We start from the raw sequence: 25,716 nt of genomic DNA, 5'->3' as shown, positions 1-25,716 counted from the left end.
CCGACTCTTCGCGACCCCATGGACTACAGCCTACCAGGCTCCCCCGTCCCTGGGATTCTCCAGGCAAGAGCACTGGAGTGGGTGGCCATTTCCTTCTCCAGTGCATGAGAGTGAAAAGTGAAGTGATTCCACTCAGTCGTGTCCGACTCTTCGCGACCCCAGGGACTGCAGCCCACCAGGCTCCTCCCCCCATGGGATTCTCCAGGCAAGAGCACTGGAGTGGGTGGCCATTTCCTTCTCCAGGGGATCTTCCCTACCCAGGGATTGAACCTGGGTCTCCAGCATTCCAGGCAGATGCTTTAACCTCTGAGCCACCAGGGAAGCATGAGGTCATAGAGGTAGGCTAAACAAAGTCAGCATAATGCTGTGTGACAGACTTTTGCTAAGAGCAGTAAGTTCAGCCAGAATCAGGAGCTGTCCTTCAAGCCTGTTTAATCTACCACTTATGTGATGTAATGATTTTAGAGTACAAAATCTAAGCTGAGAAGGATATAAAAAAATTTTTATCTTGTTTATATAAAGTACAACTAAAGAATTAAGCTTTATTTTTAGTTTAGTGCAAAGTGGTATAAATAAGACAGAGAAGGCAATGACACCCCACTCCAGTACTCTTGCCTGGAAAATCCCATGGACGGAGGAGCCTGGTGGGCTGCAGTCCATGGGGTCGTGAAGAGTCGGACACGACTGAGCGACTTCCCTTTCACTTTTCACTTTGATGCATTAGAGAAGGAAATGGCAACCCACTCCAGTGTTCTTGCCTGGAGAGTCCCAGGGACAAAGGAGCCTGGTGGGCTGCCGTCTATGGGATCGCACAGAGTTGGGCATGACTCAGGCGACTTAGCAGCAGCAGCAGTAGCAGTATAAATAAGAAATCAGAATTGATCCCCACCAGTAAACTCGTGGTGGAGAGAACTCCCATGGATGGTCTGGTGGGAGTGGAGTGATATGATATGAAAATGACAGCAGTGTAAAAAAAATACAAAGGACACACTCGCATCCTAGTAAGGTGATGCTCAGAATCCTTCAAATCAGGCTTCAACAGTATGTGAACCGAGAACTTCCCGATGTTCAAGCTGAATTTAGAAAAGGCAGAGGAACGAGCCAACATCCATTGGATCACAGGAAAAAGCAAGAGAATCCCGCAAAAATTTCTGCGTCATTGACTGTGCTAAAGCCTTTTACTGTGTGGGTCACTACAAACTGTGGAAAATTCCTAAAGAAATGGGAATGTTAGAGCTGCCTCCTGAGAAATCTGTATGCAGATCAAGAAGCAAAAGTTAGAACCAGACGTTGAACAACAGACCGGTTCCAAATTGGGAAAGGAATACAACAAGGCTGTATATTGTCACCCTACTTATTTATCATCTATGCAGAGTACATTATGCAAAATGCCAGACTAGATGAAGCACAGGCTGGGATCAAGATTGCCGGGAGAAATATCAATAACCTCAGATAGGCAGAAGACACCGCCCTTACGGCAGAAAGTGAAGAGGAGCTAAAAAGCCTCTTGATGAGAGTGAAAGAGGAGAGTGAAAAAGTTGGCTTAAAACTCAACATTCAGAAAACTAAGATCATGGTATCTGGTCCCATCACTTCATGGCAAATAGATGGGGAAACAATGGAAACAGTGAGAGACTTTATTTTCTTGGGCTCCGAAATCACTGCAGATGGTGACTGCAGCCATGAAATTAAAAGACGCTTGCTCCTTGGAAGAAAAGCTATGACAAACCTAGACAGTCTATTCAAAAGCAGAGACATTACTTTGCTGATGAAGTTTCATGTAGTTAAAGCTGTGGTTTTTTAAAATATAGATTTAGTTATTTTAATTGGAGGCTAATTACTTTACGATATTGTATTGGTATTGCCCTACCTCCAGTAGTCATGTACTGCTGTGAGAGTTGGGCTTCCCAGGTGGCGCAAGTGGCAAAGATCCTACCTGCCAGTGCAGGAGACAAGAGTCACAGGTTCCATCCCTGGGCTAGGAAGATCCCCTGGAGGAGGGCATGGCAACCTACTCCAGTATTCTTGCCTGGAGAATCCCACTGGGGGAGGAGACTGGCGGGCGATAGTCCATAGGGTGCTGAGAGTTGGACACGACTGAAGCGACTTAGCACAGATGTCAGAGCTGATCATAAGGAAAACAGTGCACCAAAGAACCGGTGCCCTGTGTGGCTGGAGAAGAGTCGCTTGGGCGTCAGGGAGTCAGACCAGCCAGTCCCAGAGGAAATAGACCTGAAGACTCACTGGAAGGACTGATACTGAAATGCGCCAGAGAGTCGATCCCCTGTGTGGCTGGAGAAGAGAGTCCCTTGGGCGTCAGGGAGTCAAACCAGTCAGTCCCAGAGGAAGTCGACCCGAATCCTCATTGGAAGGAATGATGCTGAAATGCGCTGGAGAATCGGTGCCTTGTGTGGCTGGAGAAGAGAGTCGCTTGGGCGTCAGGGAGTCAGACCAGTCAGTCCCAGAGGAAATCGACCTGAATACTCATTGGGAGGCCTGATGCTGAAATGCACCGGAGAATCGGTGCCCTGTGTGGCCGGGAGAAGAGAGTCCCTTGGGCTTCAGGGAGTCAAACCAGTCAGTCCCAGAGGAAATCAACCTGAATATTCATTTGAAGGACTGATGCTGAAGTTCCAGTACTTTGGCCACCTGATGTGAAGAGCCAACTCATTGGAAAAGACCCTGATGCTTGAAAAGATAGAAGGCAGGAGGAGAAGAGGATGACAAGGTTGAATGGCATCACCGACTCAATGGACATGTGTTCCAGCAATTCCAGGACATTGTGAAGGACAGGGAAGCCTGGCGTGCTGCAGTCCCTGGGGCCACAAAGATTCAGACACGAGTGAGCAACTGAACAGCAACAACAACAAAAACAAAAGCCTCTGGGAGGGAGAGGGATAAACTTGGAGTTTGAGATTAACAGATACACACTGTTACAGGTAAAATAGATAAACAACAAAGATAGCGAGCTATATTCACTATCTTACAATAACCTATAATGGGAAAGAACCTGAAAGAGGATGTGTGTGTGTGTGCACATACATGTGCGTAACTGCGTCACTTGGCTGTCCACCTGAAACTGACAGAAGGTAGTAAATCAGCTGTGTGTCTTAGTCGCTTAGTTGTGCCCTACTCTTGGTGACCCCCGGACTGTAACCGGCAGCCTTCTGTGTCCATGGAATTCTCCAGGCAAGAATACTGGAGTAGATTGCCATTCCCTTCTGCAGGGGATCTTCCCAACCTGGGAGTCAAACCTGAGTCTTCTGCTTTGCAGGTAGATTCTTCACTGGCTGAGCAAGCAGGGCAGCCGATATATCAACTGTGTCCTCAATTCAGAAGAAGAGAAACGTCTACCTAGTCCCCTTTTGTACGCATCCATCCGTCTCTCCTCCCAGGAAAAAATGTGTGTCTGTGTGTGTGTATTCATTTACCAGTGCATATCATATTTTTTAACAGGTTGATTAAGATGTCGTTTACATACAATAAAAATGCACTCATTTAAAGCATACAGGTCAATGATTTTTACTATATTGACAGAGTTCTGTAGCCTTAGAACATGTTCATAATTCCCGAAAGAACCCTTGTACTCCTTATCAGTCATACCCTAGTTTTCTCTCTCTGCTTAAAACTCTTTCCACCCCACCCTAGGCAACCACTCATCTGATTCCCGTCCCCATGGACTTGCCTATTCTAGATATTTTGTATAATACAGTATTTGGCAGGGGTGGGGGGAGCTGGTGGCTGGCTTCCTTAATTTAGCATAGTTTTTGACATCTATTCATGTTGTAGCATGTAGCGATACTTCGTTTTTTATTCCCAGTTAATATTCCATTATGGATACACCACATTTTGTTTATCCATTAGTCACTTGGTAGGCATTTGGATTGTTTCCACTCTATTCAGTTCAGTTCAGTCGCTCAGTCATGTCCGACTCTTTGCGACCCCATGAATCGCAGCACGCCAGGCCTCCCTGTCCATCGCCAACTGCCGGAGCTTGCTCAAACTCATGTCCATTGAGTCGGTGATGCCATCCAACCATCTCATCCTGTCGTCCCCTTCTTCTCCCGCCTTCAATCTTTTCCAGCATCAGAGCCTTTTCCAATGAGCTAGTTATTTGCATCAGGTGGCCAAAGTATTGGGATTTCAGCTTCAGCATCAGTCCTTCCAATGAATATTCAGGACTGATTTCCTTTGGATTGACTGGTTGGATCTCCTTGCAGTCCAAGGGACTCTCAACAGTCTTCTCCAACACCACAGTTCAAAAGCATCAATTCTTTGGCGCTCAGCTTTCTTCACAGTCCAGCTGTCACATCCATACGTGACCACAGGAAAAACCATATCCATGCATGGATAGGCTGAAACGAACAGCCTACTCACTGGAAAAGACCCTGATGTTGGGAAAGACGGAAGGCAGAAGGAGAAGAGGGAGACAGAGGATGAGATGGTTGGATGGCATCACCAACTCAGTGGACATGAACTTGGGAAAACTCTGGGAGATGGCGAGGGACAGGGAAGCCTGTGCTGCAGTCCATGGGGTCAAACAGCCAGACGCGACTCAGCGACTGCACAGCATCGGTATCACTTGAGTGACTGCTCCAAGGGCCTTTGCTTTTAATGCTGGGCTGCATCAAATGTACTGATGAAAGAGGGACTACTTTTATGACATTTTCCACTCTTTAGAGAAATTAACACCTGATGTCAGTGTTCTTATAGTGACAATGAAATCTAGAATAAAACAATCCAGAAGACAAGAAGAGTCCATCTATAGGGCCTTTCCTTGGCGTTTCTGGGTTTAATTTGACATACTTTCTCAAATGGAGATCGGCCTCACTCAGGAAAATAAAACTCTAATCTGTAAGCTATGTTTGGTTTCTGAGTTCTTTACTTGGACATTTCAAAATTCAAAATGAAGTATATATGCTTCATTGTTATCCTAGAAAGTATCACCAAAAAAAGAGTGTAAGTGGATGACCGTAGTAAGAGTGTATTTATATAATGAGATTTTTAATTGCAGGATGTTTTTTCACTGAAGTGACTCCCAAAATTGCATGAGAAGTGTGCTGTGTAAGGCTTTCTTTTGCCAGGCCTCCGTGTGCAGGAGCTCAGCTTTTGTTTCCTGGGCAGTGAAGATAGCAGGGCAGGAAAGGGAAGGAAGGTGGGGTCAAATGTCTCACATCAGGGTTCTCAGTCCTATGGGGTCACATAGACTTACTCTTGAGGATTCAGAACTCCTAAAGCCATGTGTAAATTGCTTCGTTTTGATGGTAATTTGTTTAAACTTATTTTAGCACTTCTAAAAATAAAAACTTGCGAGGGTAATTTTTATATCCGAGATTTTAGTTCCTTAAAGTCTCTTTCCCAAATTGGAATATTTAGGGATATTTTTTTGAGATGTCTTCTTTCCGTTCTCTTATTTATATGATTGAAAGTTGGGAACCTTCACTCTCTGAAAAAGATAAATAGGGTTCCATGTGTCTGAACCAGTGAAGTCAGGCTCCTGCCCTACTCTGCTCACAGTCAGGGAAGGAAAAAGGTGAAGAGTTCAGAACTGAGCTCACCAACTGCCAAAAAAGAGGGTTTTGAGGCCCAGTGTCAGTCACAAAAAAGAATGGGTCAATGTGACCCTTTTCCATAGTTCTTTATGTATTTATACTGGGGGCACGTTAATCTGGCCTTGTCCTCCATGCTGAATTCCAACTGTAAACGCACTGGGAGAAGGGAAAGACGTATTTCCCTTGGGTCTGTTGGCTGTCGAGGCTGCCGTGGAGCGTAGCGCTTGGGCGGGCTCAGCGCCCCTCTGCGTCTGAGGTCTGGGCTCGCCGTGCTGGGCTGTGGCTGTGGCTTCAAGGAGCGGGCTCACCCAGTGCACCACGGAGGCTGGCGCAGCTTCCGAGCTTCCGTCTGCGTCCTCGCCAGTTCACGGCTTTGCTTCCTTTTTACTGTCAAGGCCTTTTAACATTGTTTTGTTTTAATCTGTAGATGCATAGATTGAAAGTACCTAAATGTTTCTGTCAATTGTTCGAAGGTTCTTAATATTTAATATCTGCAATATATATTTCTTATCAAAAAACATATGAACTGTTAGTATATAAGCCAGGGGTCATTTTAATCCTGATCCTGAGATGAAATTCTGATTTACAACGCTGTTGAAAAGGTGTGTTTTCTTTTAAAAAAAAAAAAAAAAAACTATGTTAACTTGATGTATGTGTTGTATCCACGTTTTAGATTTTTGAATATTATAAAAAAATCAAACTAGATTTTACTTTTGGGAATCCAATGTTTTGTGAACTTATAAGCATTTGGCGTTTAATTCATGGTATGGGCTGTTCAAAAAAAAAAAGGAAAAATGGTTTAGATAAGGCAGGTATGGCTCGTATACGATCATACATAAAAACATGCAGCAAATTCAGTATTGTCTCAGTAGCAGGCAATACGAAAATAAAACCAGCTCTCGTATAAATGATGAAGGAAATAAAATACAAGTCTAGATTTGATAGCAACATCTACATAAGACCACTTATTTTGTTTATTTATATATTTTAAGGGAATTTTGTGAGCATTTAGGATTGTAACGTCTGCCTTTGTGATCCTCTGTGTCACTCTAGTTGTAATGAAGAGGGCCATATGTGGCAATAAGAAGCAGAAATGCTGAGACCTTTGTGGACCCTCTAGCAATCAGTGAATATCAGATCACAAATCTCCCCAGCTTTAATTACAGGCAAAAGAAAAGACAAAATTAGCATTTTAATATAGAAATATCTTAGGCTTTAGGAGAATTATGATAAATCTAATGTTGCCTAGTGAACCAAAGAGGGGATATTACAACAAACTGTCTCCTTAGGAATATTTGTTTAAATAAAGGCAACAATACTTCATCCTTATCTTTTTTGGGTAATTATCGCTATTTCAGGCTGTTTGTTCTTTGTTCCAGGTTTAAAATACCTTTAGTTGGAAAAAAAAAGAAAAAGTAATTGGCAGTGTTTGTTTTCTATAAAACTATAAGGAGGGAAAAATCCTGTTTGCTTGGCACTAACCAGAAGATCATCTCAGGGAGAGCTTTTGCTCTGCAGCGCCAGCTCGCTGGTGCCATGGCGGCCCGTGCGCTTGGATGTGCTTAGGTTGCCTCGTCTCAGCTCCAGCGCGTCAGAACAGCTCCTCTTCCAGGGCTGAGGTTTGCCCACCTGTCTCCCCTAAAACACCTGCAACATATGTTTGCATAACCCTGTAATACTTTGCCTTTGGGGTCCTGAGAAATTCCCCCAGAGCTTTTTGCTTATAAACAGCTGAGCAATTCGTTTTTCTAATGACGGTTGCTTTTCCCCCAGCATTGAGGCAATAACATATTCACTAAAATAAGAGTCTCATTTTTCATCAAAGAGAAATGTTCAACATATTTTTGCAGTGCTGTTTCTCCTTCTGAGCCTTATTTTTCCCCTTTTCTAATCTGGCATGCTAAAAATTAAGAGTTGGTAGCAAGATATCAGGGAAAAGAAAACTAAGTAATTCTTCATTTGTCAAACATTTTCTTCATGCCAAACAGACATTGTATTTACATTGTAAATATAAATCAACCTTTTCAATTAGACAAATGCTACGGGAACTTTATCAGTTTAATTTAATGTAAAAACTGTAACCAATAATAATTTGGACATATTGTAGGAAATCCCATTAATTATTTTAACCTCATTAGCTGGCAAACAACTGTGCTTTAATAGAATGTGGTTTACAGGTTTTAAAAACTGGTATGTGTATACACACTCCTGTTCTGATTTGTAAGACAGATTTTCTCCACACGTATGAGGCCCAATGTGTACAATATATGTTCCTAAATATGTGTTACTTTTCTAAAACAAATGGAATGTTTGGCAAGCCCTGCCCTAAGTTTCTTGATGGTTATCAGAAGGATGGAACACTGCTTTCTCTACCAGTTGGCCATCGTGGATTTTAAGTCATCAAACCATCAGATCTGCCGTCAACATCCTGCTCATCAGCGTTCAGGGGTATCAGAAGGGAATTCTAGCTTCCGCTTTCTGGAGCTTTTCCAGAGTGCCCACCACTGTGCCGTGCTTTATGTCCGGTGCCCGGTTTAACCCTTTCCGCAGTTTTGCAGACGAGGAAATCAGCACCAGGCCTGTGAGTCCTCCACAGGCAGGCATGGGTGGAGGGGATTTAAACCTCCCTGACCCCCGACCCCTCGCCTCCGCCCCAGGCAGCCTGAGCCTCTACAGCAGACGGCGGGCCTGCTGCAGTCCCTGCGTGTTTCACGTAGAGCTTGAGCCTTCCTCACCCCCTCCTGGTGGTTCGCCGGAGCCAGGGTCGCTGGCCCTGGGCCCCTCCTGCTCTGCTCCGTTCCATGTGTTGTCAGCGCCAGGCCTTTGAAAGCCACTGCATTGTTCAAGCGGGATGAGTCCCTCGGACTCTTCTCCTTCTGGAGTTCCCATTCACGGGGCAAAAGGAGATTGTCAACCACAGGTGAGGGACCAGAGCTCGGGGGTCAGTCTAGAATGTTCTGTCTGTAATGCCCTTGGGGGATGAGTTTGACTTCACCAGGCTCAGAAGACCGTCACGTTTCACCTTGTGGTTGAGTGTACGGCTTGTGGTAGCTGGACCTAGTGTGAGTTAGCACTGAAGGACTCGCATACTGCCATTTAGGGGTGCGCTTGGCGGCTTCCCCAGTGGCTCAGAGGTAAAGAATCCACCTACAATACAGCAGTCCCAGCAGGAACCGTGGGCTTGACCCCTGGTGTCGGGAAGATCGCCTGGAGAAGGAAGTGGTCACCCGCTCCAGGATTCGTGCCTCGGAAATCACAAGGACAGAGGAGCCTGGCGGGCTACAGTCCACGGGGTCACAGAAGAGCCAGATACAGCTTAGCAACTAAGCAACGTACTGCCATAGAAAAGTGAGTTTGAACGTAAAATCCGGAAGCATTACCGCGCCGGTAGGAGTGGCAGGGAAGGGCTTCTGCCACAGAGTAGAGCAGAGGGGCTGGGCCACCATCCGAGGTCACACTCGGTAAGGGAGAGAGCGTCTCACCTGAAATGACACGAAGGCTCAGCTTACTGTCTATATCATGGACCTCAGAAGTGAAGGATGTTAACTGCAACGGAGAGGTTAGGATTCAATCCGGTCTGTGCCTAACATCGACTGCTGTCGTTTAGGCACTCCGTGAAAATTGACTTGATCATGCCAAGTTAACAAAAGCACGTTGAAAATTCCGAAGTGCTGCACATGTTTGGTCTGGCCCGGCCTTTGCCCACGTTTCCCCCGAGGACTTTGTTTCTGCCGTTACCTGTCCTGCTTCGGTTAGGCACTTTGGCCCACAGGGCTCTAGGCTGCCTCCCCAGGTCCAGCTCATCTGTCCCAAGGGTGGGAGTCTCAGCTTTCTTCCTGTGTTGCCGTAAAGTACGATGCTGAAGAAATGGCAACCCAGTATTCTTGCCTGGAGAATCCCATGGACGGAGGAGCCTAGTGGGCTACAGTCCACGGGGTCGCAAAGAGTTGGACACGACCAATTGACTTCACTTCCATGCTGCTGAAGAGAAAGCCTTCAGATGAGCTCCAGTAGCTTGTTAACAGAGGAGGGGACGGTACCTGGGAAGTAAATTAGCTGCAATCTTGTGGAAGATCTATTTCAAGTCCATCCAGGTTGGTCTCGGGAAGGCACAGTAAATCCAGGGTGAGTTCAGTTTGTGATTTCTGCATTTTCACGTGTAGTTCTGTCGACTTCTCAGGGCATGAAACGTAATTGGTTATGTCTCTGTACACAGACCAGTGTAAGTTAGGATTACCATCTTCTGATGAAAAAGTCTCCCCCCAAAGTGGTGTTTCTTTGTTGCTGTTGTTGTTTTGTTTTGTTAATGCACATTGGCTTGGAAAAGCTTATAATACTCGAAATCTTGACTGTGTGAAATGGGTTTAAAATAATTGCTAATTGTCCCAATCCTTTGCCAAAGACTTACCAGGTTAAAGTTGTCGACTTCACGTGTCCTGAACAATGAGATCTTACAACTGTCGTGGGGTCTGGTCTTGGTTACATGAAGAGTTTTATGTGTGTAGAATTCTAGTGGCTCTAAAATTTTAGAGGAAATTCCAGATCTATAAGAAGTAAGAATTAAAAGCTGTTATGTTTCTATTAAATTCGTTTTGGAAAAAAATTATTTAAAACAAGAGAGACAAATATCTTCTTACTTTTAAAATGATTTCACTGCGTAAGGTTAGACTTCTGCTCATGGAATCTCGCCCCACCTCTTATGTTGGCACATAGTTCAGTGAGAAGATACTGCTCTAAAATTAATTAACTTTGTAAAACTATATTCAGAAGAGGCAAAAGTAACTGAATTAATTCCTTATTGACCAGAGACATATTAATACGTCTTTTGTTACCCAAACATTATTGACCTGAGACATTTCGAGATTCACTTAATAAATCGCCAGCCACAGGTATTCATTTCTGCAAACACCTATCAGTCAATAATGTGTTAAAAGAGAAGAATTATAGGTGAATTAAAGAACTGTCAGTACTGAATCTTACTGTATAAAAGTATGTGCCTTTTATAAATATGTGTCTATATATGTGATTTCTGTAGCCACATGTTGCCTTACTTACATATCAGACATTTGGTTCTGTTCTGCTCCTTACAGTGGCTACAGTCTTTTTGTGGCCATTGAGCCCTTCAAGTGTGGCTGGTCCAAACTCAGATGTGCTATCTGTAAAATATATGCTGGATTTCAAACACGTTATACAAAAGAAAGCATGTAAAAGTCTCAGTCTTTATGTTGATTACATGTTTTTAGTGTCAACATTTTGGATAAGTCAAATGGAACAAAATATTATTATATGTCATTTCACTCTGTTTTTTTTTTCTCTTTTTTTATGTGGCTTGCTAGACACTTTCACATTACATATGAAGCTTGTATTTATGACCCGCATTCTACATCTGTGGGGCTGTGCTAGTCTACAACATCCGTGGTGTGCCTGCGTATGTTTTAGTAACAGCAGAGAGAAAATCCTGTTGAATACCTTTCAACTGTAACCTCTGATTTTATTTTCTTACATTTCAAATACTGTTTTTCAACATCATCTTTCCATTCTTTCTTTTTTTTCCTATCCCTGTGTGGTGTCACTTTAAGCCGCCTCTTCACTTGACACTAGTAAGTCTCCTAGGAATTTGAATAGACCTCGATGAGAGCCGTGCTTGAGCCTCATTCGTGTGTTCAAGTTAGATCATCATTCCTAATAAAGGCTTTAAGTGCTTTGGTGGATCAGCACTTCATGTCTTGAATTGCTGTCATTTCTTTATAAAGATATTTCAAGAAACTGCACGGTGCCTCCCTTTCTTTCATTGTTTTCTAGCAAAAGGTAACAGAATCCTTTATTAATTTGTTGAAAGTCAGAGAAGAAAAGCCTTTTATAGTAGCAAAGACGAAATGTTTCCAAGTGCTGAGAATAAGGAGCAAAACTGGTCATGAGTGATACTCTTAGGAAAGTTAATTTTAAAAATAAATCATGAATGCACTGTCAGTCTGCCAGTGGTTTTGACCCCTGTTTCGTTTATCCCGTTATGCTTGGGTCCAGGCTGTCATCAGCTACCACGAGGAAACCTATGCAATTCCTAGAGAGCGGGAAGTTGTGCTGTTGGGCTTAATAGTGCGGCAGTCATGGAGGCATCCGTCGTCTTCATCAAGGCCATTCAGATCTGATTATCGTAGAGCTGCGCTGAATACCAAACCAGTGGAGGAGTAGCTGGAGCTAAATGAAGGGATTGTCATTTTTGTCAGATGATTAGGGCTGACTTGGAAGAGATATGAAAGGGCTGAGCTGTGTAAATACTCTCTTTTCAGCAGAAAAAGAAAAGGTCCATTACGGGCCTTAAGATGCAGCTTGTTAGCTTGATGAGTTTCAAACTATTTAACCTTAGCAATTATGTCCCCCGCCTACATGAAAGTATATCTGTGCCTTGGGGTTATGTCTCCAAGGACTGATATGAAAGCATGTTGATAATTTTCTATTAAAATAAAATCCAGCCTTTCTGTGTCTAGTTGGTTCTCTCAAAGGACAGGGCGTGCTGTTTCAAGGTCCAAATTATTAATTTGAATTACATGTTTAGGTAAACACTGGATCACATTTACTTGTTTTAAAAAAAAATTCTTAATGAAAAATATGTAGTTTAACCTTTTAGAGATGATGATATTCAGGTTATGCTATTAACGTGTTACATTTTTTTTAAAGTGTGTTTTTATAGAAGTGTATTTGATTAATTTTTATTTGCCCAAGGAACTTGACACTTACAAATTATAGACATATTAAATAATACCAACCTGTTTAAATAGACACACCCAGCCTAATGATTCAAGAACATTTCTGCAAGCTTATAAATAATATTAAATGCCAGAAAGCGCAGTATATTGCTGCTTTTATAAAAATGTGCATTGGTCAGTTTGCTTTCGTATTGTGGTGGTACCCTGATAATATGTCCACTGCCTGGGCACTTATTCAACTCGTATGTAAGAACAGATGCATAGAAACTGCTAACTTGAAAAGAACTGCCAAATTCCAGAATAACACATTCATTAGAAGAAGAAAGACTCAGTGTGCCCTCTAGTGGGCGTACGTAGCACCCTAGTTGTCGAAAACTGTTTTTTGCTCTTCTTCAAAATGTAGCTTTCTTAACCACTGTTGTGTCTCCTAGCCCTGAGAATAGATTGTACTGGTGTTCCATCTTACATAATACCTCAGTTTTGTTGTAATTTTATCTGATTGTATTTTGGAAAGGCATATTGAAACTGATCAAAATTATTGGAAAGAAATCTAATGAAAGGAATAGATCAATGTGACCTGAGACAGGTAAAAGTAAAATGTTTTAAATAATTTTAGTGTTTAATCAGACAGAGATAAGCTAGGGCAAAACTTCAACAATGAAAAAGATACCCAAGCACATTAATTATTAAACATCATTATTATATGTATTTTTTTCTTGAAGAGTATAAAAGCAATTGTTTCATCATTTTTTGTCTTAATATATAAATTATATAATTTTATGCATTTTAACTTCTTGCTTTTTTTCTATAGAGAAATCCAAGACCAGTGACCTACCAGTTCCATCCAAATCTGGATTATTACAAAGCCCGAGGAGCAGACCTCGTAAATAAAAGCCGGTAAGTCCTCTTTCTCTGATGGACGTTCTGAGTCACTAAGATGTTCTTGGAGATTGTCAGGAAATGTTACGCATTTGCTGAAAATAATTTTCCAGGTTTTAGCATATCAGTGGTTAATGCATGTAATGAATCTCTGTTAAATAAATTATCTGAGTTTTTCTTTGAGGTGTGAGAAAAGGATGTATGTTGATGTCAGTGGTCATAAAAATTAAATAAATACCAGAGTACTTGTTACAGATTGAATTTTGGCAACTTCATTTTTCTAACACTAATAAACCTAAAATAAATTGTGCCTACATGTATAATCTCTTTCTAGATCCTTTCTGTTGATTGAAAAGAGGCAGTTCTATAATATATGTTTAAATTATTTCAGTAACAAAATTAAAATTGGGTTTCCCAACTGTCTTTAGAACTGCACAATAAGCTTATAAATGCATCTTATGTGTGCATTTGTGATTACATACATAGAAACTTTAAGGGTCACTGTAGGAATAAAAAATCATTAAAATCCTACTTTTAAAAGAAATTCCCACTTGCATAAAGGGTTGATGAACAGCTTTGTTCTTTCATAATACCATACTCAGATGTCTCAAGAGTTGACTTGTCAAACCAGAACCATCTCAAATTAGAGCTTAATTTCGAAGTTTACTCTGAAAGACTGAAATGTCAGTCATGATAAATGCTGCAAGTTGCCCAGATCTTCTTCCTGAAGCATTTTGACTGTTGCTAGCTTTTCTTCAGTAGAAGCTCAGCAACGTAAGTATACGCGGATGGAGTATACTTACATGATACGTTCTTCTCTTACTTTGAGTTAAAAAAAAAAGACATAATTCCTGACACATTGAAGCCCATAGTACAAGGGATGAGAAGGATTTTATAAGAACACAGCTATATTTAAACCTGCAGAATTTTTAAATCCCGTGTCCTTGTCCAAAGCCTGCCCCCTGCTCTGAGGGGCTGTGTGCTTATGAGAGCAGTTCCTGCAAGGCTCTGGTTTTGCCGTGCTGGTCTCTGTGGCGGGCACAGGCTCTGTCTGGCGACAGTGGGTGGGGCGCTCTGTAGGTGCAGCGCTCGGCTTCCGTCGCAGTCACTTCTCTTGCCGCGGAGCACGGGCTCTGGGCTCGGAGGCGTCAGAAGCTGTGGCCCACGGGCTCCAGAGCGCTGGCTCGGTACTTGTGGCGCCTGGATTTAGTCGCTTGGTGGCATGTGGATCTTCCCAGACGAGGGATCGAAAAGCGTCTCTTGCACTGCAAGGCAGATTCTTAACCCCTGGACCACCAGGGAAGGCCTGAAGCTCTTTTCTGTTTGTCCATCTGATTTTTCTTTCACAGATAAAAAGGTTCATTCCCTATAGTCACTTTTGTTCATTTAGTTTAACCAATTTTTCTGGGGTGCCAGACTGCCTTGCAGAGAGTGGACAAACCGGAGAAAAATCCCTGCCCTCAGGAGTCTTACCGTCTCGCCACTTGGGTTTCCTTTCTCTCGTTGTCAAGCATGGAGGCTGGATGTGCTGTTTAAAGTGTGTGTAAGGTTCTTTCTTCATGCCGACTCTTCCTAGCTGGAGTCCCCCCTGGCCCCTGGGCTCCACCCCACACCCGCTGTGTACCACCCTGGCCCCCAGGTGAGTTTTCACAGGACCGAGTTCTCGGTGTACAGCAGAGGGTACTGCCTTCCCACTGAAACTCCCAAAGGCTCGGCAGTCTGCTCCTCTCCCCCTGCCCCTCCCTTTCTCCTTCCTCCCACTGGAGCTTGCCGGGGCCTTCCCTGCTCCCCTCCCTCCTCCCTCTTTCTCTGTGGCTTCAGCGCCAGCATCGTCTCACACAAGCCTCTCTCTTTAAAGCCGCATGGAGGTGCGGCTGGTTCAGTGTTGCGCTCATCTCTCCTCCACCAGTGGCTCAGCTGTGCACACGAGCACCTTCTTCTGTTCTTCCCACTGCGGCTCATCGCAGGGTGCTGACTGTGGCTCCCCGTGCTGCACGCCAGGGCCTTGCAGCCTGTCGTCCTGTAGATGAGCCTGCATCTGCTCATGGCAAACTCACAGTCCGCCCCGACCCCCCGCCCCGCCCCGCCCCACCCCGCCCCGCCGTGGCAAACACAGGTCTGCTCTCTGTGTCTGTGAGGCTGTTCTGTTTTGTAAATGCGTTCATTTATGTCATATTTCCTGGAGAAGGAAATGGCGGCCCGCTCCAGTATCTTTGCCTGGAAAATCCCGCAGACAGAGGAGTCTGACGGGCTGCAGTTTACGGGGTCTCAAGAGTCGGACACGACTGAGCGACTCCACTACCCCCACCGTGTCGTATCCTAGAGACCACATCCAGGTGATGTCACCCAGCATCTGTTGTTCTCTGACTTACGTCACTTAGTAGGATAATCTCTAGGTCCATCATGTTGCCACAAATGGCAGTTATTTCCTTCTTGGTATGACTGGATAGCATCCACAGCATCCGTGGACCGCATCTTCTTTACCCGTTCGTCTGCTGATGGGCATCTGAGTTGTGTCTGAGGCTTTGCTGCTGTAAGGTGTGCTTCTGTGCCCACAGGGGTGCGTGTGTCTGTCTGACGCCAAGCAGTGCGGTTGCTGGGCCAAACGGCAGCTCTGTTCTTAGTTTTTTGAGGAACTGCCATGCTGTTTTCCGTAGTGGCTGCACCAACGTGCATTCCCACACACAGTGCATGGGGTTCCCTTTGCCCCACACCCTCTTCAGCCTGTATGGCTTGTAGACTTTGATAGATAATAGCCATTCTGACTGGTGTGAGATGATATCTCATGGTAGCTTTGATTTGCATTTCTCTAGTAATGAGCGATGATGAACATCTTTCTCTGTGCCCGTTGTCCATCTGCGCGTTCATACAAGCCTCTCTCGGTCTGTTTTGTCTTCACCTCCCTTGATCCCTCTACCTGATTGCTCCCGTCATATTCCCCTAGCATTCGTTTCTCACTGAAGCCATATCCATACGTATCATCTCTCTCCCCAGTCTCCACACTGAGGGCTAAGCCCCTGCAGGCAGGTCGCCTGTCTCACCTCCTGAGGGCAACTGGGATAATCCTTGCTGGTGTGAGGGAGTAGATAGCTGTTGTTGTGTACACCTGATTCTTTTCTTTTTTTTGCATTTTTCAACATCTCCTTTTCTTCTTTTTCAAAGAAGGAAATAGACTGTACCCTTTCCTTTTCCCCTTCCTGTGTTATCTCCCATTTAGCTTTCTGTCCCTGCATTCTTCTCAAAAGTGCTGGTTCTGTTTTGGTTATTTTCTTGTAAGCACACTGAGATTCCTGTGTGCAGTATCATTGTAAGACTAGAAGGCAGCTTTCTCATCATCACCATGGCCGTTTCAAAGCCTGAAGTTGAAAGTGACCAAGGGAAGTGTAGTGTGTGAAGACATCACAGACAAGTTGAAGTTCAAAGATGGTGTTGGGAAACTTGACAAATCTTTTGAAAAGATATCAACTTATAACTTTAACACATACCAAAACAAATTCTGAATTAATTGGATTCACTCAAACAAGCAAACATAGAAATAAAACCCAAGTGTCTGTCTGACCTCTAGTTACTTGGCTTTTGATCCTTAAAAGTCATGGAAGAAGTCACAAAGGGAAGGACTTATGGATTTTATTACATAATTGTTTCTGAACAGATATGTCAGAAATGTTTTTAAAAAATGAATCAAAAGCAAACAGAAAATTGGGGAAATATTTGTAAAAGAAACGACTGACAAACTATAATATCATTAATGTGTGGAAACTTGCACAGTTCAGTAAGAAATACAAGCTCCTGACTCAGGGGCTGTCCCACCTCCTGCCATACTCTTCTGTGCCCAGAGGACCTCAGCCCAGTTCCTGGCATGGGTTCCATTTGTGACTGAAGGGCCCTTCGTTTGTGTCTTCAGCCTGACGTCTTTGCTCGAACTCCAGGCTTGCTTGATCGCACTGAACTCTTGGTTTCACCTCCGCACACCTGCTCCTCCCTAGCCGGGAGCGTCTTGACCGGCTGATCAGCCTTAGAACGCCCTGGGCTCCTCTCTCTCCATGACGTCACCCGTCAGGTCCATCAGCAGTGCCTGCTCAAGCTGCATCCTGAAATAGTCCCTCTCCTCTCTCTGCACTGCCGATCCTAAAGCGTGTGTCCTGGCCGGTCTCCCCCCCACGGCCTCCTAACTCGCTTCCCGGTGCAGGTCTGGTCTTCGGCTCTTCCGCTCAGAGACCTTAGTGGCTTCCCAGCACGCCTGGCCTCAGGTCCACCGCCGTGCAGGGCTGCAGGGAGGCCCTGCGCGACCCGGCTCCTGCCTCTGCAGCCCCGTCTGCGCGGCCGCCCGGCCCGCTGACCGTCCGCCAGCTCCCGGTCAGCCCCCCTTCAGGAGCTGTGAGCTGGCCCTCGCCGCGCCGGGCTCTGCCCTGAGAAGCCGCCCTGCGCCTGACCCTTCCGTCTCCGCTCAGACCCCGCCTCTTCAGGGAGCCCCTCCGTGGCCGCTGTGTCCAAAGTAACGCACCCCTTGACTCCCTTCATTTTGCTTTGTTACTGTTTTTGCTTTTGTGGGGTTTTTTAATAGCAGTTCTTACTACCTGAAATGGTGTTTTTAGCTTTCTCTTCTACTTTCTGTGTGTTTTTATTGTTTCTCACATTGAAATATAAATTCTGCATGCTTTATTGTCGGTTGTATCCTCAGCACCTAAAATAGTGCCTTGAATATAGTATGGACTCAATAAAAGAAGGATTGCAAACAGCAAATAAACATCAAAAGGCTGGTCAAACTCGTAATTAGTCACAGAAATGCAAATGAAAGCGCCTGTGAAGTACCATTTTTCACCTTTCAAAGTAGCAGATTACTAATAAGTGAGGCAGAGACGAGTGAGTCCTAGGTATCTACTGTGCAGCCTAGGGCCATAGTTACTGAAACTGCTGTGTACCTAAGATTTGCTAAGAGAGTCCATCTTATTTTAAGTGTTCTTATCACAAAAATAGCCATAATAACTAGGGTAGGAGGAAACATTAAGGGGTGAGGGCACGTTTATGTCACAGATTGTGGTGAGGGCTTTGCGGGCGCATGCTTGCCTCTAAACTTCTCGAGCTATGCACATGAAGACGACCAGCCACTGCAGGGCTGTAATGCCTCAGTAAGGTGGCTTGAGTGAGTGAGTGAGTGACCGAGCAGAAGGAGCGGGGATGCCCGTAGTCACCGGTTTAGGGAATGTAAGTTGAAACAAACTTGATCGTCTTGCTAAAGAGTACTCCCAAGTCTATATGCAGCCCTTATAACTACCGCGTTCTTCCTCTAGAAGTTGGTTTATTGTGCCGTTACTTTATCTAGGATGAAAAACCTGTTGTAGCTATTGTGAAACCTATAGTGAAACCCTTGGCAAAGTCCCCCTTTAGCTATTTAATGCCCAAGATGTTTTCACCAGGTTGGACCCTTAAGCCATAGCCTTACAACTGCTTTCTCAGCTGTTTAGAGGCTATTAAAGAGTTCATGCATCGGGGCTGTACTGAGCAGCAAGACAGGCTGTGGGGCTGATCCAGAGGGAAGGCGCGTCTTCATGGGGGAACCTCTGGCGGTGATGAGTGAGTGGAGGACAGGCGAGGGCGGGCAGGTACCTGGAGGGCAGGGAGCTAGTCCATGCCACGTCTGGACGCAGCCCACGACAGTGGACTTCTGTTAGTGCTGCTCATCCGAGCGAGAGATGAGGATGCAAGATGGCATGGGATTTCACGGATAAGAATATCTCTAGAAATCAAGAAGCCTGATTTCTCTTCTCTGCCTTACCATGGATTGCTGTAATTAAGTCTTTAAAAGCAAGTGCCTAGGTATTTTCGTGATAGATTTTCCATTACGTGTGTGGATAACATTCACTGTGCTCTGATTTTACTTAGCTGCACATTTCTTTTTAAAAATGGGAATTGACATTTCCTTATTCATTCAACTTTTGAGCTCAGAACAACAAATTAACACTCAAATCCTGCTCTAATTTTGTCCTTAAATAACCATAAATTACTTCTATAAATAAAAATAAGCACATCTAAATTGTGACCAGTCTTCAGAAAGACCCGTCTGATTTATTGAGGAGTTTGTGACTTCTGAAATGCCCAGTTGAGTATTCATGGACCGGAGCTTCATAGTTTTAACTATTGCGGTCTCTTAGAGTAGCAGTGAACTCACAGCCTCCACATTCCAGAGCGCTCACAGCCTCTCACAGCCTCGACCTTCCAGAGCACTCACAGCCTTTCGGTTTTGAAAGTGCCACAACACAGTTTCTTAAAGTGTGTAGTTTTCTGCTCTCGCAGAGGTGATGAAACACCCACACCTGAGCTGGCAGCAGGGCCTCAGGCCACGTGCCTCTTTATCCAGTGGCCCTTTTTACGCTGCTCCACGACTGGAGGTCTTCTGATTTACTTAAGTTCATGTCACCAGAGTTAGCGCTTCCACTGGATTGAGTGAGGCCTCGACACAGACGGAAGAAGCCAAGCTGGGTTCCAGACCAGCAATAGCCTCCTCCATGCTGGCTCCCCAGCTCCCCTCTGCCCCGTGTCACAGCCGCAACAACCGGACTGGCGTCAGTAACGAAAGATGCCAGAGTCAGAGCTCCGGCCGGTGGGCCCTTCCCAAAAGGCCCCCTGTCTGGATGCCTGCATGGGGTCCAGCGGGAAGCCAGGCTCTGGGGACAGGGAGCCTCTGCTGGGCTCTGCAGACGTTCCCCACCTCCCGCCGCTGGGCGCCGGGTGACAAGGGTCGGCGATGTCCTGTCCGATTTTACCCCAAGAATGCCTGGTGCCCAGGGATTCTCCATCTCTTCTCAGAATCAGGGTCTGCCTCCGCTTAGGTGTCTTCTTCTCAGGGCCTGGCCTGCTAAGCACGTCCTCCCAGAAAGCGCAGGCCTTCCAACACTCGGCTTATGCTCACAGCTGAGCCTTGTGAGGGCAGGGGCCGCGTCTGCCTGTGTCCCTGTTGTCTCCTCGTTACCTGACGTGGAGAACGCGTTCCAGCATGGGTGAAATGAGGGAGCACTTTCTAGCTTCATTTATAGAGTAACCATGCTGATGTCGGGGACGGAATCCTCGTATTCCCAGGGCCTAGCACAGTACCTGGCACTGTTTCTAGTACTCAGCAGTTTAATGACTGAATAAATAAATACTGTTTTGAATACCTAAAAGGCATTATAAAATTCTTCTAGCTTATTTCCATATTATATGGTCCACAAGAATTTTTAAATGAGGCTTTATTATATTTACTCTGAAGTATTTTATTGCTAAAATATGGTAAAGAAATAATATGCTAATAATATTTCCCGAGTCATGAAGCCAAGAAGTCCATGGTTATAGTCCATTAGTAGTTAATTGGCTAATCAGAATTTCAAAGGACACTGATTTCTATATAAATGTAATTTTGTGATATTTTTATGCTCAAATAGGAGTTTGTGTTATAAGCACTTCTATGTCTAAAATGCTCTTTCTCTTGTATCAAAGAGAGTTGTTAATTCCTAACCAATTTAGGTAAATTGGTAACACTATCTCCTTTTTAGGGCAGAGTAAATAAATCTTTCTCCTTTTCTTAAAAAATGTAAGTATAATTTGTACATAAGACACAGATCCTAAGTGTTCAGTCTGATGAGTTTTGATAGCTGTGTATACTACGCGTCTGCATGCAGGCTCAGTTGTGTTCAGCTCTCTGCAACCCTGTGGACTGTAGCCCGCCAGGCTCCTCTGTCCATGGGATTCTCAGGCAGGAATACTGGGGCGGTGTGCCATTTCCCCCTCCAGGGAATCTCCCCGACCCAGGGATCAAACCCATGTCTTGTAACCGCCATCTGAGACAGTGATCTGGAGTGAACACTCCTGTCACCTGAGGGTCCCCTCCTGTCCCGTTATGGTCGTGCCCAACTCGTCATCCCGAGGCAGCCACTTTTGATTTCTGCTCCCTTGTTTTGAGAGTTTCCTCTTTTCTTGGTCTTCCCATGAGTAGAGACACATAGTGTGCACTTTTTTTCATTCAGATTAATGTGCTTATACTTCATGCCTATTGTTTTATATATACCAGTAGTTTCTTTCTTTTCATGGGCGGTATTCCACTATATGATATACCACAAATTTTTCTGTTATTGATAGTGGGCTATTTCCAGATTTGGAGTGTTTTGAGCAAGACCACTGTGAACATTCTTGTGCACGTGTTTCGATGTTTTCATTGGTTACTGTTGTTTTTGGTGGATATATGTTTATCTTTCCCTTGGATAAACACTTAGAAATTAAATTACTCTGGCTCAGTTGCTAAAGAATCTGCCTGTATTTCTGGGAGACCTGGGTTTGATCCCTGGGTTGGGAGGAGCCCCTGGAGAAGGAAATGGCAACCCACTCTACTACTCCTGCCTGGAGCATCCCATGGACAGAGGAGCTCGGTGGGCTGCAGTCCATAGGGTCACACAGAGGTGGACATGACTGAAGCGACTTAGCGTGCATAGGATAGATGTGAGAACCTGTGAACTGTTTCACCAGGTAGTTGTACCTTTTTCCATGCTCACCAGCAATATTTGGGAGTTTCAGTCGCTCTTCATCTTTGCCAGCATTTGCTACTGTCAGTCTTCCTGATTTTATCTGTTGTAGTTGGTATGAAATGGTATCTCATTGTGTTTTAATTTGCATTTTCCTGAGCTTCTTTTCGTAGCATGCTGGTGATTCCTCTTTGGACTGTCCCAGCAGTCTGCCTGTTTTTAATGGGTTGTTTGTCTTTTTCCCTTGATCTGTGAGGATTCTGTGCATGTTCTGGGGTAGGAGTCGTCATCTGACAAGTGTGCTGCAGAGATTCTCCCCCAGTGTGGAGCTTGCCTGTCCGTTTTCTCCACGATGCCTTTTAATGAGCAGGAACTCTTCATTCCGGTGGCATTCCTTCCCTCAGCTTTGTCCCTTTAGGCCAGTGTGCTTTGCTTTCTCATCTGTGGGATCTCCGGAGACGCACCTGAGTCTCCTTTGTTCAGGATCCCGAAGACCGGGCTTGCCTTCGCTGGCTCACTGGGAGGGCTCTCAGAATTCAGAAAAGCTGTTACACCCGTGTTTATGGTGCATCGTGGCAAAAGGACACAGACTAAAATCAAGAAGGGAAGAAAGGTTGGTGGTGTTGGCTGAAAAACGAGCAACCTAGGAAGTTGAGAGCTTTGTTTTACTTGGCAGACTTTCTGAGGACTATCGAGTCCAAGACAGGAGTCTCGGGTCACTCTGAGGGCCTGACCCAAAGGCGCAGAGCGGGAAGCCAGGCTACACAGGAGTTTGTGCAGTGAAGGCTGGGCAGTCAGAGCATCGAAAGATCACTGTCAATTAAAGGAAACCAGTGTCTCGTGAAGGGGCGCAGTGCTTTTCTGTGTGCGGGAGACGCAAGAGTCTACGCTCTTCCACCTGCACCTCGCTGTCTGGGGCCCTGCTTCCTTACCCTGAGGCCCTCGGGTGTGCCACGCGGCAGCTGCAGCGGCCGGCGGCTGCAGCGGCGGGCGGCTGGTCGGGGCCTCCGGTGCCCACCCTGAGTCCATCAGCGCTCACAGGCAGGGAGGCTGTGATGTGATGGCTTGAGGGCAGCGGCACCCTTTGTCTGCTGATGCGCAGGCAGCAGTTTCGCTCGCAGCCCAGGAGAGGCCAGATGTGAGGGTTGTCCCCTCGCAGGGGAGTGCTTAGATCCACCTGGACCTTGCAGGGCTGCACGCAGGAAGTGCTGCCCCGGGGACGCTCCCCAGCGCTTGGTGCCCTCGGGGTTCTGTTGGAGGTCGTTCGTGCAGGCAGGGAGCAGCTCTGTGGTGACATTAGCTGTCTGCCTTCTGGCCCCTGGTCAGACGGAGGCCGTGTGGCAGGGCCCAGGTGGAAACAGACTTTTAGCCTGATTCCCACTGTTAGCGTGCACTCTTTGTTGTGATTCAAGGTCCCAGGTCTACAAAGACATGTTTATCAGACAGACATTCCAAGGGCTAGAGGTTCCCTCCCAGTTGTCCCTGCAGGGCGGGTCCTGAACTGGAGTGTGCAGGGTTTGGGGAGCCCAGGCACGCTGGCTTAACCCTGAAAGTTCTAGAGATACTCTGTATTCTTCTCAAAACTGGTGTGGTGCTAACAGTTGTATTAGATCTGTGGTCCATGTCAAATCAGTGTGTGCGGAGTGAGGTAAAAATTGAGGTCCGTCTTTTTCAATCCAACTATCCAGCAGTTGAATACCAGTTATGTAAAATCCTCTCCTTTCTTCACTGAATTAAACTGGGTCCCTGGCTGAGAATCAATTGACCATAAAGATAATGAGTATTTCTGGACACTCTCTGCTTTCGCTAGCACCACACTCGCTTAATTATGTAGCGTCACAGCAAGCCTTGATTTTCTTTTTTTTTTTAATTTTGGCTATTCTTGGTTCTTTGCATTTCCATATAAATTGTAGAATCTATGTGTCAATTTCTCTAAAAATTATTGGGATTTGATTGGCATTACACTGAATCTGTAGGTCAGTTTGGAAAGAACTGAAACTTCAGTAGATCCATGAACATGGACTGTCTCTCCATTCAGTCAGGCTTCACATTCTCTCCATAGTTGTATATAGTTTTTAAGAGCGCAGGTCTTACAGATTGGTTTTCACTGGAGAGAAAATAAATTCCTCTTTTTTCCTGCGTGTAACCTGTTCCTGCCTGGGACTGCACTTTTTTCCTGGCTGCACTGGATCCATGTTGCCTTGTGAGGGCTTCCTCCAGCTGCAGTGCGCAGGGGCTACTCCTGTAGCGCGAGGGCGTCTCGGTGCAGTGGCCGCTCTTGCGTGGAGCACAGGCGCTGGGCGCCTGGGCCTCAGGAGCCGCTGCGTGCGGACTCCAGGGCACGCCTCGGTAGTTGTGGCACACGGCTTAGTTGCTCCCCAGCACGTGGAATCTTCCAGACCAGGGCCTGAACCCGTGCCCCTGCATCAGCTGGGCACTTCTTATCCACTGCACCACCAAGGTTGTCCAGGCTGAACTGTTTTTTTTTAATGTAACTGTTTGCTTGGAATTTTACATGGACTCATACATTTCTCTGTTTATTGACTCCCTTTCATTAAGACTATAAGGAAAGTTTCTTAAAACATACCTTTTTCCTTAAAACTCTTAAGAGTTGATTATTGATATATGTTTGAGTATAGCTGCATGTGATTCTTTTTTTTTCAAGTGTAAACATAAGTAGTGATTCTCACAGAAGGTAGACAGGTGACAGGGCAAAGCTCCCCAACAGGTGGCAGCTCGAGACTGTATCCTCTTCCATTCTACTCTGTTTCCCTAGACCAGAAACTCCTGTGAGCCACGGTTCACGGGAGAGATTTGCATCCCTCAGACACTGGGTCAGAAAATAAATCAGCTGAAAACAACTGCCGTCGAATAGAAACCTCGAACTTTATTCCTGCAGATAGGTCTTAGGGAGTTATCTCGTGATTTTTATATAACCATGGTCTATGCACAATTGCTGGTTATTTGTTACATTAAACAAATATTCTCAATTATATTCAGACCCAGTTAGCTGAGCCCCACAGTCTAGCTTATGTCCACCCTCTTACAGGGCCAACTTTCTGGCCCTAAAAGCACTTCATGTGCTTCACATCACAGTAACAAGGACTTACATGCCACACGCAAAATAATCATCATCTTTACAGCTGAAAGGAAACATGTTTCACTTGAAAGTCAGATTCCTAAGGAATGAGTAATAGCAAGCTAATTTTTATCATGTAGTTTTTATAAAGACCTATAAAATCTTGAGTTTCATGATATATGGAGGGAGTTCATTTTCTGAGATAGCAGAAACCTCAGGATGTGGCAAACAAATTAGAATTAAGTATAGATGTCCATTGAAGCAAGTTTGATACACTCAACATTGAAGGTAAAGAATTAAGAAAGTTGGAAACGACTTTGTTTTATAGAATTTGAAACCTTTAACTTAGAAAATTTGTGAGTATATCCTGAATGTTAGCTCAAATGTTAGAATCATCTTGAAAAGTACTATTTTGCAACCCTGACAACTGTTTTAAATATCTAAATAAAAGATAGATGTATATAATAAGCATGAAAGAAGTAAATAGGAATCATAGTCCCGGGTAGGTCAACAGTGGCAGGCTAGGAAATTATAGAGATGCAAAGAGAGTATCATTTCTATCCTAAAACCAGAATCACGTGTTTATATTTACTTTTTCCAACAACTTGCACTTAAGAAGGTAATTTTAAACTAAGTTATATATTTTTATGATTGAAAAAAGTGCAGGTAGAATGAGATGAGAAAATGATAGAAAGGAGATTTTGGTGGAAGGAAAGGAAAAGAAGGGAGAAGCGTCTCAGAGGGAAGATGACCCTAGAGGTGGAAGGAAAGGCAAAAAGAATAGAGCCTGAGGGTGGAAACCAGAGCAGGGCAGCCAGGGAGGCCTGCGAGCTTGAGTTGGGTGCGGTCACCATCCCACAAGGGCCCACGCTGGCCTCCAGGCCCCTCTGTGACCTTGCGTCTCAGCAGGATAGCGACTGCGCTGTAGGAGGCGGCTGGCCCAGCCCAGCACCTGCTGTCAACAGAGGCAGAAAGGGCTCTCCCTGAACGCTGCCTCTCGCCCTGGC

At 45.0% G+C, this 25,716-nt stretch overlaps 1 protein-coding gene and 1 non-coding gene across 3 annotated transcripts in view; one reads left to right on the top strand and one right to left on the bottom strand.

The window, feature by feature from the left end:
• The window catches only part of TBC1D5 (TBC1 domain family member 5), a 589,263-nt gene that overhangs the window by 477,818 nt on the left and 85,729 nt on the right, over positions 1 to 25,716 (top strand). For both annotated transcript variants that reach the window (XM_068981508.1, XM_068981501.1), the window contains exon 17: positions 13,071 to 13,156. In XM_068981508.1, coding sequence (XP_068837609.1) covers positions 13,071 to 13,156 — 86 coding nt within the window. The remainder of the gene's footprint in view (positions 1 to 13,070; positions 13,157 to 25,716) is intronic.
• TRNAS-GGA (transfer RNA serine (anticodon GGA)) lies at positions 250 to 321 on the bottom strand. The gene has a single exon. It is a non-coding gene; the product is annotated as a tRNA-Ser (tRNA).

This window comes from Capricornis sumatraensis, chromosome 1, assembly GCF_032405125.1.
Source record: "Capricornis sumatraensis isolate serow.1 chromosome 1, serow.2, whole genome shotgun sequence".
Taxonomy (NCBI): domain Eukaryota; kingdom Metazoa; phylum Chordata; class Mammalia; order Artiodactyla; family Bovidae; genus Capricornis; species Capricornis sumatraensis.
The sequence above is the reverse complement of the archived record's forward strand: the minus strand, read 5'-3'. Positions and strand labels throughout refer to the sequence as shown.